Here is a 17,951-nt window from a genome sequence, read left to right as displayed (position 1 = left end):
CCCCGACGCTTTGTATCATCCTGTTGTAATTGACCAGAGCTAAGCTCACGCATTTGGTCGTACACTTGCCGATTGATATAGGACCTTTCACTTCCCGTATCAATAATACCGTCTACCTGCACCCGGAATATCCAGATGGACACCGGTATACGAGCCGTAATAGTTAGTGGTACAGGACCAGTACCCGTATAAAATTTGGTCCGAGATGCAATACGATTGGTGATACGTGAGGGCAATGCCTTATCTCTGAGTACCTCAAGAATATACAACGCGCGCAAAGGCGAAGAACACGGTGGTGGAAAGCTAGGGCTAAGAGCTGGACCATCAGATTCTAATCCTGAATCCAATTCTTCCTCCCACTCTTCTTCAGTCTCCTCGTCACTCTCAAGTGGCTCCAGACCACATAGATATGGCATACCGGGAACGTCTACGAAACTTGGTTCTTCGGATTCGTCGGAACCGATCGACACAATAAAATCGCTAACTTCTAAAGTCTCTAAGATTTTCCGATGCGTTTCGTTAGAATCATTTTCGACCGAAAGAAAAGAACGATCAAGACTAGCACAAATTTCTTCTAATAACTTATCAGACATTGGTAAATTAACTATGGGCCAAAATTTCCAAATTTTCCAAATTACCACCACTACTAATTTTATCATCAACATTAAAGCAAATTAAATCTTCGACAACTTAATTTAAATTATTTTCAACCAATACTGGGCTGCGCAGGTCAATTAAATTAACCTCAGTCCCAAATTTATTATCATTATTATCAACAACGGAGCTCGATACATTCGCTATTTGATTTTCTAATACTACATCACCTATCAGTTCACCACTGGTTAACACGACCGGACCGATAGCACGCTCTAAGCGTGTCAAATTATAATTATTACTATTGTTATTAAAGTTATTATTATTCGGGTTATAATTTGTCTGGACGGGAATGGCTAACAAACGTGAATTTGAACTACCCGTAAATCCAGGCTTAAATGAATCTGCATTTGCTCTAAAACAATATTGTCTGACGTGTCCTATTTTAAAACAGAAATTACAGACGTCTACTCTGTTATTAATACACTGTTCAGATATGTGACCATTTTGCCCGCAGTTAAAACAAAAGTATTGGTCAAAATTTCGACCAGTAGTAACTTCACTGAACGTACGTGATGTGGCATTTGAGTTGCCACCATTGTTTGCGTTATAAGAATAACGTACTCGATTATTTGGGGATCTATTTGATGCGATATTATTCTGCGGGGTTTGGACAGTCGCCGTTGATGCACAAACAATCAATTTGCCATCATCACCCTCTCAAATTTCCTCGATAACGAGTGGTTGTTTATCGTTCATCATCTCAACCAAAATAGGAGTACGCGGGAACGTATGTACTGCTGAGAACCGAGATTTTTCTTTTGTTTTAACGTGCGACTTATCGGGTGGCTCGGACGCGCGTTTATTTACTTCTAGTAGCACGGTAGCCTCATGTAATACCGATAAGAGGTCATCACAAGTATTCACTGACCTAGAGAATACTAAGGTGGAAAGATTTCTACCATTCGCATCTCACTATATTTTTGTTGAACTCTAAATGTGAAATCGATTGACGATTCACCGGATTCTGGTGTCAACTGACCAATTTCCATCAACAACTGTCCGTTTTTTGTAAGCCAAAGGCTCTTAAAAATTCCCGTTTAAAATGGTCATAGTCGGACCAATGTCTGCTGTACGCGTCATACCACTTAGTAACTTTACCAGTTAAAAGATACCCAAGAATTTTCACGTAATCTGTCATGAGCCAACCCTCGCGAAACGCCATGGCTTCAAATGAAGCCAAGAAGCTATTGCCTGATAGATCGCCCTGCGGATAACGTACGGGCCACGCTCTCACGATTTCCCTTATATCGCGCCATTTACGTAACGAAATCGCCGCGGCGTTTGGTATCAATAGATCATTCGCTTTAGGTTGATTATAATACTCTTGGTGTCTTTCTCCACCATTTTTGAACAGGTATCCAGCGTAATTTCCATCGAAATTATTATTATTACCAGCGAATGAATTATCCCGTAATATTTCAAAATTATTGTCGTAATTATTTATTGGTGGATTATTATTTTGAATTCCGCTGGGATTACTGCAACGATAATTGTTGCCGTTGGAATTGTTATTTAAATTGTTGCTGTAAATTTCGCTAGGATTAATAATGGGGTGGTCGTTACTATTATTGTTCATATTATTGCTGAAATTATTATTATAATTATTGTTACTGAGATCGGCCGTATTGTTGTGAGCATTATTAATTCCACTGGTACTTGATTGTATATTCACCGGAAGGGTTGAGGTCGTAACAGCCCTATTATCGTGATTCAAGTGACCTGTACCATACTCCCCGTCGCCAAAACTGTGAGTTACTTCGCGAACAGTTTGTGTAATTGGCTGTACAGGCACTTGCGAATTATTTATCCGTTGCGTGCTCATAGCTAGGGTCCAATTTTGTAGACAATTTAAAATTTGAGCCAGGGCAGTTTGAGTTGCCGCTTGATCAGCCTGTGCGGAAACTGGAACGATGCCAGGAAGAAAAACGGATCTCGCATTAGGCTGAATTTGTTGAGGAAGTATCGATGGGGGATTTTCTATGAATACTTCGTCCATAGATGCCCGTAAATTATTATTAATATTTGTTGAATTTAAGTTTAATTGTGCGTTTGTATTAACGGCCCGTGGGACGCTCATTTGAATTGACCCAGACGAAGTTGTAACAGTAACTGGTGTGGTGATAACGGTACTCGGTAGTGTCACGGTAGTAATTGGTATAGTGGTGGTCACTGTCGTGACCATAGACGTGTTAGTCACTACCATATTCCCCAAGCTACGCCTTACTGGCGGTCTAACCTACTGTGGGGTGTTAGTAGTCACGACCAGATTAGGTATGACGGGTAACGAAGTAGGATTTGACATCGTCGAGTTCGCTGACGAAACCGTAGTACTAGACGTTATTGTACACGTAGTCAAGGGTGGTGAATGTACTACCCTATGCTGACTTCTATCGTTCGAGAAACTAATACCTTTGAAGATTATCTCTTCGCTTTCCCGTCTGCCCGATTGTTGAACCGAACGCTTTGAGTTTTGACGCGTTACTGGTCGAGTGTTACTCATAATACGATTATTGGGACTTAATTTTAATTTTTAATAGCTGGTAAGACAAGCAGCTTACGAGCCCCAATAATACTTAAATATAAAATTTAATTACCGGTAGCAAATCCAAATTTCTTAAAATATTTCTATTGCCAATTACTAAGAATAAAATTTATTCATTTGTCACCGGATTAAAAGTTTATTTTAATTACTAGGAGACGATAGCTAAGTAGTCTCTAACAATGACAGTCTTTGTAAATTAAATTTGATTTATTTGAGTTTTCTATAATGGTTTAAATATTAAACCACAATCTAATAGAAATCGTTTGTTTGAAATTATTACAAGAGAAATTTTAGAAAATGGCTAAAATTTAAGCCACTATTTTATTTTATTTATTAATTGTTAATATTTATTCTTTCTAATGCTTAAAATTTTAAGCCTCGAATTCTATTTTAATTATTGAAATTTGAACTATTTGTTTAATTTATTCAGTTGAAAGATTTACTTAGACTTAAGTCTAGTGAGTAAATTTTTGAAATTTAATTCAGTATTTCTTTTATCCAACGATTTTATTTACTATCACTCATTCACTTAATGAATTTTTTTCAAACTTAATTTAATAATTCAAACGGTGGTTTATTTTAACCAAATAGAGATTAGTAATATTTATTTTTATTTTCAATTTTAACTTATAATTTACAACAAATTTTCTTTTATTATTTTATTTCGATTAATTATTTAATACAAAAAAAATTACTGTCACTGTTAGTCTCATAAATATTAAAATTTTATTTATTAATTTACTTATTTTAACTTAGCTTTTTTCACAGAGAATTTACAGAGAAACTACAAGTGATTTTATTTTATGCTTATTACTCTAAGCTTAGTATCGTACCTATTGTTTGTACAACAAGTAACACGTGCGAACAGCGCGTAAGCCGATGACCTTGTCTTGGTCTCCACGGGACCACCGGAATTTACCGATTTTATTTTTACTACCACGTATTAAATTTTTAATTTTATATATTTTATTTTTTTGCCACTCAATATTTTATGTTTTATAAATTGGGTGTTTTACGCACTATTTAGCCAATTATTATTTAAATTATAATTATTTTATATAAATTTATTTTAGATAATTTTGGGCAACCAATGAATATAATGTAGCACAGTATCAATCCAATATTACCATTTAGAGTTCAAGTATTTCTCTCTTCAACGGTAAAATAAATTGATTAAATTATTCCAAAATTCTCAAATTTAGTTATTCTTTATCACCAGGTCAAGAATTTTTTTTTTTTTAACGAGGAACACGAGTTGGGCCCCAAATATAACGGTGGGCCCCACGTTGGGCGTCAAATATAACGGTGGGCCCTGGCTACTTCGTATCCAGTAGCCACGAACCACAGTTAAATTATTTTCCCTGATAAATTAATTAATTAATAATAAATTATTGAATATACATAAAAATTATAATTATTTTGTTGCTGGTTCTTAACGACAGGAAAAGATCTCAGGAGTAGGTCGACTCATTTTGACCGGACACGCAGCTGAAAATCAAAACTTATTCTATATGACACTGGTGATGAAAGTAATTTTATTTAGAGACTCAATTCAATTATTTATGAGGTTTAGTTTTATTTAACCAAGACCCAAATATACACAAAAATTTCCCTATATATAAATTTAATTTCTTTAGGAATAAGTAAGTGTCCAGTGACAATGAAATAAATTTGTTTGACGCACAGTTATTTAATGGACACGGGAAAAGAAAATCTAACAATTATTTACGCTAGATCGCGTTGAAGAGAGAGATATGAATACAAATTTAATATAAAGTCTTATCTGGATTTATTATGTACGACGTACTGCTGGTATAGGACGCCGCTGCATCGTTGAGCTTCGCCGTGAGTCGTCGTTCAGGTTCTGGACTGCTTACGGTACTGGATCCTTGGCAACAACACTGATCAAATTTTACTAGTGGTTTTCTAAACCAATTTTAAAACCAAATATTCACCGAAGCAATTTATTTCACTCAAAATTATCAGACAAAATTTATGATGCAGAATTTAGTTAATTTCTTAACTGACTTTTGCGTGTCTGCTAAGTCGATCGCTTGAACTTGAGTCTCGATCGCTTGGACTCGAATGTCGATCGCTTGAACTCGAATATCGTCTCTGATCGAGACGTCTTAAGTCCCAACCTCCGATGACCCCTACCTTATTATGCGCACATGACCGATTTACGGTCACCTGCTGCGCGAAATCATCCCTTGTGGTCTAGCGCCTAACTTAGCCGAACTCAGCAATCAGGCTGTAATGAAAGAGAGAGAGAAAGACCAAATCCAGACAGAGACAGCGAGAGAGCCGCACTCTCACGTCGTATACCAACACTGCCCGGTTATAAGGTTGATGGCATTATATGATGATCGAAAGAGACCATAAAGAGGAAAAGTTTGTAAGATTTTAGACACATTTTAGTTCAGTACATTTTGATTTATTTGAAAAAAATAACATAGAATTGTATGTTTTTAACTTTTCAACGCTGATATCTTTTGAACCAATAAACCGATTTTGACGTTTGAGGTGGAAATAGGCGTATTCTATTGAATTCTTGAGCCAATTAGAATTCGAAAGTGAATGATTCAGCCGTCTTGAAGATATTAAAAAAAACCGTTTTTACCGCTTTTTTCTTCAACGATATTTCTTGAACAAATCAACCGATCGAGATGATTAAGGCGGCATTCGACGAGTTTTATTGAGTTCTAGAGCTGATCGGATTTTGAAGTCGATCGTTCAATTCGTTTCTGAGAAATCAATAAAAAACTAAAAAAAAAAAATTTTTTTTTTTTCGTAATTCGCCAATATTTTCGAGTCTACTTGATCAAATGATCTGAAATTTTTAGAAAAGTTGACGGCCAACAAGCTCTTTTAATCACTGTCTTAAACATCCAAATCGATTCATTAGTTAAAAAGTTATAGACCATTCACACAAATACACACATACATACAAACACTCAGTCATCATTCGGAAAATAGTCAGAATAGCTTCCTAGGACCTCAAAACGTCGACATCTGATGAAAACTCGATTTTTGAAAATCGGGGTGAAAACAATAACTTCCCGAAATTTTTGAAAATCATCGATTTTCTAAGCGGGAAGTTAAAAAATAGTCCCCTAATTTGAAACAGTCTAATATATATATATATATATATATATATATATATATATATATATATATATATATATATATATATACTTTGAAAGTATAAAACATTCGTAAAGTTTACAGATCATTTACATTACATTTTACAACGATATATAACTAACGGAATTGAATTATAATGGGAAATACATAAGTTATCCGGAATGATAAACATTTTTTCTAAATTTTTTTAATTCTTAGGCTATTCCGAACACAGTTTTTTTTCTATATCTTAAGGCACTACGTAGTTTTAAAGTTATATGAACTTTAACAGTGAATACAAACTGATTTTTTCGAAAAGTTGTAAAAATTTCAAACAGCCATAACTTCTAAACTAATTGACTGCTTTAGCGCCATCTTCAAACTTGATCAAGATAATTGCCTCTAGAATAAATGCAAAAATTTCATTAGGATCCGATAAGAGCTGTAGGCGCTATCGTGATGACAAGACAACTATAAGGCGTACAGGTATGTTTAAGACATCAAAAGTTATAACTGCATACCTTGAAAATATAAAATAGTTGCAAAATTTACAGATTATTTTATTTTCAAATTCCACTTATTTTATTAATTGATTGTGGTCTTGATAAAACAACGGCCCACACATGTGTAAAACTTAAAGGTCTCTTACGTACCTGTTCAGCTATGCTCAGTAATCTCAGGACGAGGATAACCCCGTACTGGACCACGCAGTATTAAAATTAGAGAGAGCTTTTATACTCAACTTATTAGGAAGGTTGTTATTGATTAATTAAGTAAATTTGTTAAATTGAAATATGAAATCATGGCATTTATTCAAACGAAGTCGCTTTAACAAAAGAATGAATAAAACTATGAACAATATTTATAAAAGTGAAATATTATTTTACAAATAAAATAGTTAACCCAACAATAAATCAAAACAACTCGACTTACTCCAACAATCTCCAATCCAAACCAGCCATTCCTTCCACCGAACCTTTTCCTCCATGACCAAAACCGCCAACCAGTTTCTTCCAAGTCCACCAATCCATTCCAAACCTTTCCAAATCCACCAGGTCCAATCCACAGTAATTATTAATTATAAAATTTAAATAAACTTATTTAAACTCAATTAAGAATAAGCTTCCACCTGAGGTGGGCTTATATGCTCTTGGCCCATTATACGTATGACTAACAGCACGTGTAGTAGAAATAGATGGTAGTTGTACTGAAACCAAGATGGTGGTAGTAGGAGTGGTAGTGCACGTCCGTCCACGGCGGTTGCTGCGAGCCAAGAGACCGACAGCTCGTTGTCTCTGGCCATCGTACCTCTCCACTCAGGTTGACCAACTCCTAAAACTGAATGTCGAGAAGCTCGACCGAAGCGACCCCAGCGCGTCAGTGTCTGTATTTTCTCATAATTGGACAGTTGTCATATATGTAATACTCCTATATGGTCAGTTGGTATAGGAAAGCGTGACACAACATTACGGTACAGACAATATTTTTTCTATCTCTTTTTCGAAATACTTTGATCGCTCTGCGCATGCTTGAAGATTTTCTCAAATAACGGTAGTGAGGGCATAAACACAGAACAAATTTTTTGGTTATAAATTTCCTCAACATTTTATTTACTATTAAAATTAAAAAGAAAATTAAATTTTTTGAATTTTATACGTTAAATAATCAAGTGAAATTTGTGTTATTAAAAATATATATATTAAAATGTGGTCCACTCGTGTTATTTATGTGACAGAAAAGCGTCTAAAGCTGATAATATTTCATTGCATAAGTAAGTATAAGCAATTATGATTTGTTTTTAAAGTCAATAATTGTTGTTTTATATTAAAAATGTCATTTAAATTTTAATAAATTCAGATTTCCAAAAAATGCGGAGTTACGTACTAAGTCGTCAAATGCTTGTGGACTAACGGAAAACGATGTACTAAACAGAGTTTATATATGCTCTAGACATTTTAGAACTAATGATATTTGTCAATCAAATATTTTTGGAAAAGTTAAAACCTGTATAAAACGTGATGCAGTCCCTACACTTTTTCTTACAAATCCGCTAAAAATTGAAGAAAGTAATAAGTTGCTAACAAGAACACCATTATTGGAATTATTTGATGAGAATATAGTTGCAAATCAATTTTCGTCAAATGTTTCTGGTGATGATGATGAAAACGATGGTATTATATTCAATTTTATGCAAAAAAGTAATGAAATAATAAATCAGAGCAGGTACAGTATATATTATATAATTCTTTATTTATATTTTTTATCATATTTAAGGTTCAGAAAAAAATGATGAGCTAAAAAATGTCGAAGTTCAAACGTCAAATAGGAGCAGTATTAATATCAGTACGTATATGAAAATTTTCACTTAATTTAAATTAATTTTTTCACTATTGTTATTTTATTATTCAGGCATTTCCGACGAAGATGAAGATTGGAATCAATTCTCTCAAAATAAATTAATAAGCTCGAGCAGTGAAGATGAAAATACTAGTAAGTAGAAATATTCTTCATTTAAAAATATTTTATAAATAATAATTATATTGTTTTTGTTTGATAGCTCTTGGTGAAAATAATTTTTCAAAACAAAGTAAAAAACGTAAGTTTTTTAAGCCACGCTATGTAAGTGAATTATTACCATCAGATTTTTTATCACCCAAAAGAGCTAAAAGAACAATTGATTTAATTAAGAACATCGATTTAAGCAAGTCGCAAAAAATTAAGTAACTTTAAAGACAGACAAAAAGTCTCCAGAAAAAAATACAATCCTTGCATGATTTAATAAATCATCTCAAAGAAAACCGTTTGTTAACTGACGAGAGTGGAGACGGCCTGATGGTATAGTATATTCTAACTAAATTGCATTTATATATATTCATGCAATTGTATATATTTTGAATAAATAATTAATAATTAACAACGAATTTATTAGGTGTACAGAAAAGTTCTAACCGTTTTTCAAAGATGGAGTTATCTAACAGCTATTTATAGGTTAGCTATGAATACGTATATGTACATGCACAGCTGTTTGTACTCTTTCAATTCATCAAACTTTTAATATATTAATCTTCGATATATATATTTTTTTATTAAGTTAAAAGTGGAAGTAAGTAATGAGCATATCCGCCATTGTCTTTTATATGAATTTCATCAAGGAAAAAGTGCTGCTGAAGCTCAAAGAATAATCTGTGCAACTTATGGTGACAGTGTTATTGATGACAGTACTTGTCGAAGATGGTTTCGGAAATTCACAAACGGAGATTTTAATTTAAATGATAAACCACGCTCTGGAAGACCTTCAACAATCAGTGACGAGAAATTGGAAGAATTACTGAATCAAGATTCTGCACAAACACAACAAGAACTTGCGAAAAAGTTAAACGTTACTCAACAAGCTATTTCTGAAAGATTACATGCTTTAGGTAAGATTCAAAAAGAAGGAAAATGGGTACCTCATGAATTAACTCCAGAACAACGAGAGAGACGAGTTGACACCTGCCTGTCGTTGCTTTCACGACATAAAAAAAAAATTTTTTTGTGGAAACTTGTAACAGGGGACGAAAAGTGGGTTTACTATGAGAATCCTAAACGTCGAAAACATTGGGTAGACCCAGGACAACCAACGACATCAACACCAAAACGTAATGTTTTTGGGAAAAAAATATTGCTTTGTATTTGGTGGGATGAGTGGGGCGTGCTATATTATGAGTTACTCAAACCAGGAGAAACCGTTACTGGAGAACGCTACAGTTGTCAATTAAAAAAATTAGCAGATGAAATCAACAGTAAAAGACGATTTGCGGGACAAAAACCTCGACCAGTGATACTGCAGCATGATAACGCCAGGCCTCATAGAAGTTCAATCGTCCACCACACTATAAATGATTTACAGTGGGAAGTTTTACCGCACCCGGCGTATTCACCAGACCTTGCACCGTGTGATTTTCACCTATTCCGTTCATTGCAAAATTACTTGGCTGACAAAGACTTACAAAATGAAAACGAAATGCAAAAAACAATAGATGATTTCATTTCGACAAAAGATCAAGCCTTTTATCGCCGTGGGATCCATCAGTTGCCTGAGCGTTGGCAAAGGGTAGTAGATGCTGATGGTGGTTATTTTGATTAAAATTTGTATTTTATTTAAAATTTTTAAATATATTTTTTTTTGACAAAAAACGGGTAGAACTTTTTTGTACACCTAATAATTAATGATATGATATATTAGAATATAAGTATAAATATTAAATATTGTCATCATTATAGCACAGTCGGAAAAAAATTGTATAAATCGAATTGTAAATATTTTTTTAATTTTTTATCCGTGAATTTCATTACGGGTAATAATGTACATTATTCTATTCAACTATAATTGTATATAACTATTTTTATTTATTTTCAATACTTAGTAAAAAATTGATGACTTAAAAATATGCAGAGCTCCGTCTTGGTAACATTGTTTGTAATTTTTTTTTTTATAGAGTATGATGCCAGAAAATTTAACAAGTATTACAAAGATAAAGGTTAAAGTTCGTGGAGTACATACACCGGAGGTTCGTTCTTTTTCACTAACTTTACACTTTTACTCGCTGAAAGCTTACAAATACGTGAGAGAAACTTTCAATAAAAAGTTGCCATCAATATCTGCAATAAAATCTTGGTATAGAGTAGTTGATGGTTCTCCAAGATTTACTAATGAATCATTTAAAGCGATAGAATTACGATGTAAAGAAAAATGTGGCATAGTTAATTTGGTTCTAGATGAAATGTCAATAAAAGAAGAGATTATATACGATAAAAAAGAATTCTACAGAGACATAAGTTTTGGAACATTGAGAAATGCATATACCGAATATTCTGATAACGATAACCCAATTATGGCCAAAAATGCATTGGTATTAATGGCAGTTGCGGTGAATGAGAACTGGAAAATTCCAATTGGTTATTTTCTAATAAAATCATTCAACAGTCAAGAGCGTGCCAACATTTTAACATTAGCACTAGAACTATTACACAAATCTAATTGCAAAGTTTTTTCAATAGCCTTTGATGGAGCGGCTTCTAATATTAGTATGCGTAATGTTTTAGCTGCTAATTTGAATTTCGGTCCTCATTTCAAACCTTGCTTTGAAAATCCAATAACATCAGAATTATGTTACATATTTTATGATTTTTGTCATATGATTAAACTTGTTCGAAATACGTTAGGAGATCATAAAATAATTAAAACTGTTGATGGAAAATCTATTTTATGGTCATACATAGAAAAATTATATGAATTGCAATGTAAGAAAGGATTGATGGTTGCCAATAAACTGACTAAAAAGCACATTTATTATCAAAATAATAAAATGAATGTTAAGTTAGCCATACAAACACTTAGCGAAAGTGTTTCGAAAGCTTTTCAATTTCTTCAAACAATTGAAGATGAAGAGATTCGAAAAGATTTTGAGAATAGTTCAGAAACTGCATCATTTTATAATATTGGTGACATGTTAAATTATAAAAATAGATACTCCAAGGGTGAATTTAATGCTCTATTGAATGATGATACTTATCTTAAGATGAAAGAACATGCTTTAAAATTTGAAAATTACATTATTAACTTATGTAATGACAAAGGAACACTACTGATTTATACGAAACGCAGAACTGGATTAATAGGAATTATTATAGCTCTATGGAATATATTTCCTCTTTTCGATCAGTTAAAGCAATTAGGAATGAATTTTTTATTAACCTATAAACTATCTCAGAATTATATCGAAACATTTTTCAGTGCCATGAGAAGTCGCGGAGGTTTTAATAACAATCCAAATGTTTTACAATTTAAAAATGCTTATAAATGTTTGTTAGTCAGGCATGAATTAAAAGAATTCAACAACGGGAATTGTGCTTGTGACAATGTAGATATTTTACATGTATCATCAGATTCAAGAAATATTTATGATCAAATTGGTCATACCGATCTTCTCGACAATACTAAAGAACCAGACATTTCAGATCATGATTACATTCGATATTGTTGGGATTTATCTCCTTTTGTAGAAAGTATCGTTTTATATATATCAGGTTATGCTGCATATAAAGTTTCAAAAATTATATTTTGTCCAGTTTGTAAAAGTAAGTTAATAACAAATAATTCTAAAGAAACGATGCCTCTTTCATCTTTAATAAAAAATAGAGGGCCATTTATAGTACCATCGAAAGATGTGATCAATATCTGTAAAATTTGGGAAAGAATTATTAGACAATATTCCAATGAACTGTTAAATAAAAATATAAAACATATTGTTACTAACCAAATATATCGAAAAATAGGTATTATGTTTAATAATGATGAAATGAATGAACATGTATTGCTTCAAGATTTCTTTGATTACCATCGATATCACTTATTTAAGTGGATTATTGAAGTATATTTAAATATTCGATTTTTCTATGAAGCTAAAAAATTATCTGTTAAAGTAAATTATATTCGACAAAAATATAATAAGCTTATATTATTTCATAATCAATAAAAAATTAAGGAAATGAGTTATCGTTTGTTAATTTAGAAATAAAAATTGCATATATCATTACTTATTTTGGTCTTTATTTTTTCACTTATAAAAATCATTTTGTAACTTGCAAATAAACTTATAGTTCTAAGAAAATTGAAAAAAATTTACTTGATGAAAATTTTCAAATAACTAATTAAAGTTAAAACAAACAAAAAGAAAAAAAAATTATCAATTACACTTATTAAAATATTAATATTTTATAAGTGTGAATTTAGCAGACATCAAGTGATCTTCATCATGTAAAAAATACTTAATGAAATCTTAATAAATTATGAAATACACATTTATATACATGAAAGAACAATATTTGTATTATTGTTAAATTTCAATTTTTTTATTATTTAACTGTTTATTTAATTTACAAAATATTTTTAGTATCTGTTATACTTTCACTGTTTATATTTTATTCAAATTGCGGCACTTTCCTTCATGCGCACAAACGATGCGCAGAACACGCTTAGTCACTCGGAGGATAAAAAGCACGAGATATTTCTTTCTCCTTTCGTCGGAACAGCTTCCACTTATGGAGACCGACCATATAGGAGTATTACATATATGGCAGTTGTTGAAGAAGGATACAGGTTTTTTTGGCGCGAGTCGAAATTCAAATTCAAATGTAATGTGGAAACATTCCAACCCGCTGGAACGGTGAAAATACTATTTAAGATCACAAAAAAAAATTATTGTGAAAATTCGAGCCCGTAATATTGATATTAAGCCAATGAACATTCTCAAAGAAAATTGAATGCTTTACAAAAATAGTCTCTTCAAAATTTTCGCTCAATTCATTCCTTCAAAAGTTATTCAAGGTTATTGAAGTCGGTTTAACTCAACTTCAACCTTGAATTGATTGCATAGAATATTGTATCTGACAGGTCAGAAAACGGTAAATCTGGTATGGGTGATTTTCGCAATCCACCTATGATAATGATGTATCATGAAAGTACTTATGATCATCACCGCAATCAATCAATCCAAGTTCTTTTATGATACATCAAAGTCAGAGGGGAATTTTGGGAATTACCTGTATCATCAATTGCCACTTCTTCTAACTGCTGCATAACTAGCTAATATAATTCGAGTTTGATAGCAAGATCAATATTGTATAAAATTTTATAAAATACCATAAAATTTTACAAAAATTTCTTAAAGTTCTACGAACTCAGTTAATTTGTTCAAGAGAAATGGGTCGAGAAAGAAAATGTGTAAAACATGGTTTTTTTGAGTATTTCTGAAACAACTTGATTGATAAATGTTTAAGTTTAATAATTATCATTCAATTTGTTAGAAAGATATTGTTAAAGATAGAAATGATAAAAAAAGATTTGAATCGAATATCTTCGAGACACCTGAACTCACCAATTTTCAAATTGCATCGGTTCTAGAACTGGACAAAAACGTGCTGATAGCTGTATCAAGCATTGTCATCTGTTAATTAGTATGAAATATGTTGATGTTCAATAAATTTTGAAAATTATACGTTTTCCTGAAAACGTCATAATACAATGTACTAAATGTTTGAAAAATTATACCAGATTTCCACTATCACGGCCTCTTTTAATAACTGCATAACTTATAACAATCCATTCGATAGTTTAGATTCTACACTGAGGTCCTGATTCACAGTGATTTACCGTGAATCACGGTAAATCGCCGTAACAGCTCACGGTGAATCCCAGTGAAGCACCGTGAATTACGGTGAGGTGCTGTTAATCAGAGTGTATCACGGAGACTCATTGTGATGCATTGTCGTTCACTGCGATTCACGGTGATTCGCGGTGAATATCCGCGAGAGCTAACCGCGGAGATTCGTTTTTGGGCTCTCATCAATATTTCTCCGATACAGAGGGTTGGATTTCGTGGCTGTAATTTAAATACGTGGGTGAAAACTCACTCGTATCATGTTTCGCGGTGTTATATGCAAACATCAGTTCCAGTACAAGTTTATCCCAGGTTTTCTGATTTGCTCTAACAAATTGAACAATCATCGTTCGTATGACTCGGTTGGTGCGTTCTACGGAATTACATTGCGGCGAGTATAGCGGCGTCCGTACGTGGTTAATATGAAAGTGTTTTAACATCGAGGTGAATTCTTTGCTGATGAATGGGGTTCCGTTGTCAGTGATGACTGTTTCCACTCTGCCGAACCGTAACACTACATGTTCTTTTAAAACTCAAGCAATAGCCGATGCTTTTTGTTGCCGGAGTGGATGGACCTCATTCTACTTGGTGAATTTACCTTGAAATACTAGATATGACATTCCGTTTGATGATCGCGATTTCGGTCCGATTATATCGGCTGAGACGACAGCCGATGGACGAGTGGCTGGAATGGTGCCCATTGGGGCGGATGGGGGTTGCTGAGAGAGTTTATACGCTTGGCATTTGATGCATCGTCGTACATAATCAGTTATTCCAGCCCTCATTTGCAGCCAATAGTAGCAACGTTAGATTCTGGCGATCGTTTTAGCGATTCCCCTGTGTCCTGCCGAAGGAACGTCATGATTTTCTTTCAGAATTTATCTCACACCTGCTGCTGGGATACACAATTTCCAGGTGTCGCCTCGGTCAGTGTAGTCTAAGCTGTGATATGTGTGTCGGTATAACAAACATTGTTTCAAGCAGTACTCAGGGTATCTTTGTGGGTCATTCTCGACCCTTTTAACCGTTCGCTCATACATTAGTATCGCCAAGATCCAGTGCTTCGACTACCAATTCGGTTTTTGTTTCGTGAGGATCTTTCTCGCCGGAATTTGCGGCAGTGCTTCGTGATAATGCGTCTGCGACTTTGTTCCACTTTCCTTTCCGGTATACGACGTCGAAATCGTACTGTTGAAGATACAGGTTCCATCTAGCTACGCGACCACTTGGACTTTCGATCGATCGGAGCCATTTCAGTGACTGATTTAGCGATCAGTTCGCGTATGCGACGACTTCCTCTACGCCGTCATGTTCCTGTGTCAGGACAGCGCCTATTCCGACGTCACTCGCATCCGTTCGTAGCACGAAACGTTTCGAAAAGTCCGGGGGAACCAGTAAGAGGCCTGATTTCAGGTGGTTTTTCAGAATTTGAAACGTTATTTGTTCCGGGGTTTCCCATCTCCAACGTTTCTTCTTTTCAAGAAGGGAAGTCAATGGTTTAGTCAGGTCTGCGCAGTTGGGAATAAAAAGTCGATACCAAGATATTATTCCCAGGAACTGGCGTAGTGCTTTAGTTATACGTGGTGGAGCAATCTCCGTGATTGCTTTAACTTTTTCCGGATCCGTTCAGATTCCTTGTTCGTCAATAACATGATCCAAATACACGGTACTTTTTTTAAAAAGTGGGATTTCTCGGGGTTTTATTTCAGGTTCGCAGCGCGGAGTCGTGACATGACTTTTCTCAGGATTTCCATGTGCTCGGCAAGAGTTTCGCTGACGATTATTATATCGTCCAAGTACACCACCACGTTGGCTTCAATATCTGCCCCCAGGACTTGATACATTACTCGCTGAAATGTCACAGACGCGGAATGTAGTCCAAATGGCATCACGCGGAATTGAAACAGTCCACGACCAGGTATCGTGAAAGCCGTAACCGATTTGCATGCCTCCTCTAGTAGTATCTGCCAATACACGCTTTTCAAGTCATTGGTGCTGATAAATTTTGGTTTCATTAATTTATCGAGTGATGCGTTTACGTGAGATATAGGAAATGCGTCTTTCTCGGAGACGTCGTTAACTTTCCAGAAATTGACGCAAAAACGGTATTTTTGGTCCTTTTTACGCACTAAAACGACAGGGGAGTTCCATGGACTGTTTGATGGCTCGATGATTCCGTCTTTCAACATTTTGTCGACTTCCTCATTCATGATTTGCTGCATTTTAGGATTCTTGGCGAAGTAACGCATTTTTACCAGTTCAGTTCCCGGTTAAATTTTGATCTTGTGGGTCGCACACCGGGTCGGACCTGCTATCTCTTCGTCCAATTTGAAACAGGTCTTGATTTCTCAACGAGCAGCCTCCAAATCGTGCTCTATGTCGAGGATATGACAGTCAAACATCCCCGGTTGGCGTATCAATTGATAACCCATTTTTGACAGATTGTCTATGCCCGAAAGCAGGTCGTTTGCGTATGCAGCAATGACATGAAACGGTAAGTTATATTCTCGGTTGTCATTCTTTAGGTTAATCCACGCAGTACCTGTTGTTCGCACGATATGGTTACCCATCGTCGATCCTTGTACCGGTGTGAGATAAAACGCGTATATAGTTTATTTTTTTTAGATAAATTGCCACGTTTGCTCGGAAATTATCAACGTGGTTGCTCTGGTATCCATCAATTCATGGGTTCTCCCATTGCCAAGTCGGATCTTGGCAAAAGGACGATTATTACTGAGTTTCACGGCTGCTGACTAGAACTGCCTGCCTTCGGCTCGGGGATTTTCGGTGTATTTTTCATTTTGTGGCTGAGTGCTCCCTGGGCGTTTCCCTGTCTCGGGCAAGGACAATTACGGGAAAACATACCCATTTTACCGCAATGCATACAAAATTTCACCCACCGATTTGTACACTACGCTTTAGTGTGTCCTTTTTGGCGATATCTCCAACAACACTAGCCAGTTGTATTCGAAAATTCCCAGTAGTGCTGGTTCGACAGTTTTGGTGGATTTCCGAGCCAGTGGCTTGGCTTCTTTGACCAGTGGAGCCTTTTCTTGGGCTATTTCTTGCTATGAGTTGTTCATATTTACTCGCGAGTTGTAAAAGTTCCTGGACGGTAGTGAACTCTGTGTGTTTCATGTATCGACGATATTCCGGCCTCATATTTTGGTACAGACGGGTAAGACGGGCTGTGGCTGATATCTGTCCGTGCCTCCGCCTTAGTGTTTGCAGTCTAGTTGCATATTCTGCCGCAGTCTCAGTTGTTCCTTGCATGCGGTGAACGTTAATGCTATTTATGAGCAGTTATGATAAATGTTTTGATTTATTGAGAAGCAACTATTTCGAAGCAAAAGAAACATTAGATTTGCTATGTAATTCAGCTAAGACCATTACAGGAGCTCAAAAATATCATATAATTATTCAAAAAA

At 34.6% G+C, this 17,951-nt stretch overlaps 1 protein-coding gene across 1 annotated transcript; it reads left to right on the top strand.

Moving 5' to 3' along the window:
* Positions 1-2,930: 2,930 nt before the first annotated feature.
* On the top strand, positions 2,931-12,840 carry LOC128668553 (uncharacterized). Its single transcript, XM_053741714.1, is given in 6 exon segments — positions 2,931-3,024; positions 3,195-3,197; positions 8,597-8,665; positions 8,732-8,812; positions 8,880-9,157; positions 12,493-12,840. Coding segments are annotated over 6 exon segments (873 nt in total).
* The last annotated feature ends 5,111 nt before the right edge of the window (positions 12,841-17,951 follow it).

Source organism: Microplitis demolitor, chromosome 9 (assembly GCF_026212275.2).
Source record: "Microplitis demolitor isolate Queensland-Clemson2020A chromosome 9, iyMicDemo2.1a, whole genome shotgun sequence".
Classification (NCBI taxonomy): Eukaryota; Metazoa; Arthropoda; class Insecta; order Hymenoptera; family Braconidae; genus Microplitis; species Microplitis demolitor.
This window is presented reverse-complemented; position numbering and strand designations above follow the sequence as displayed.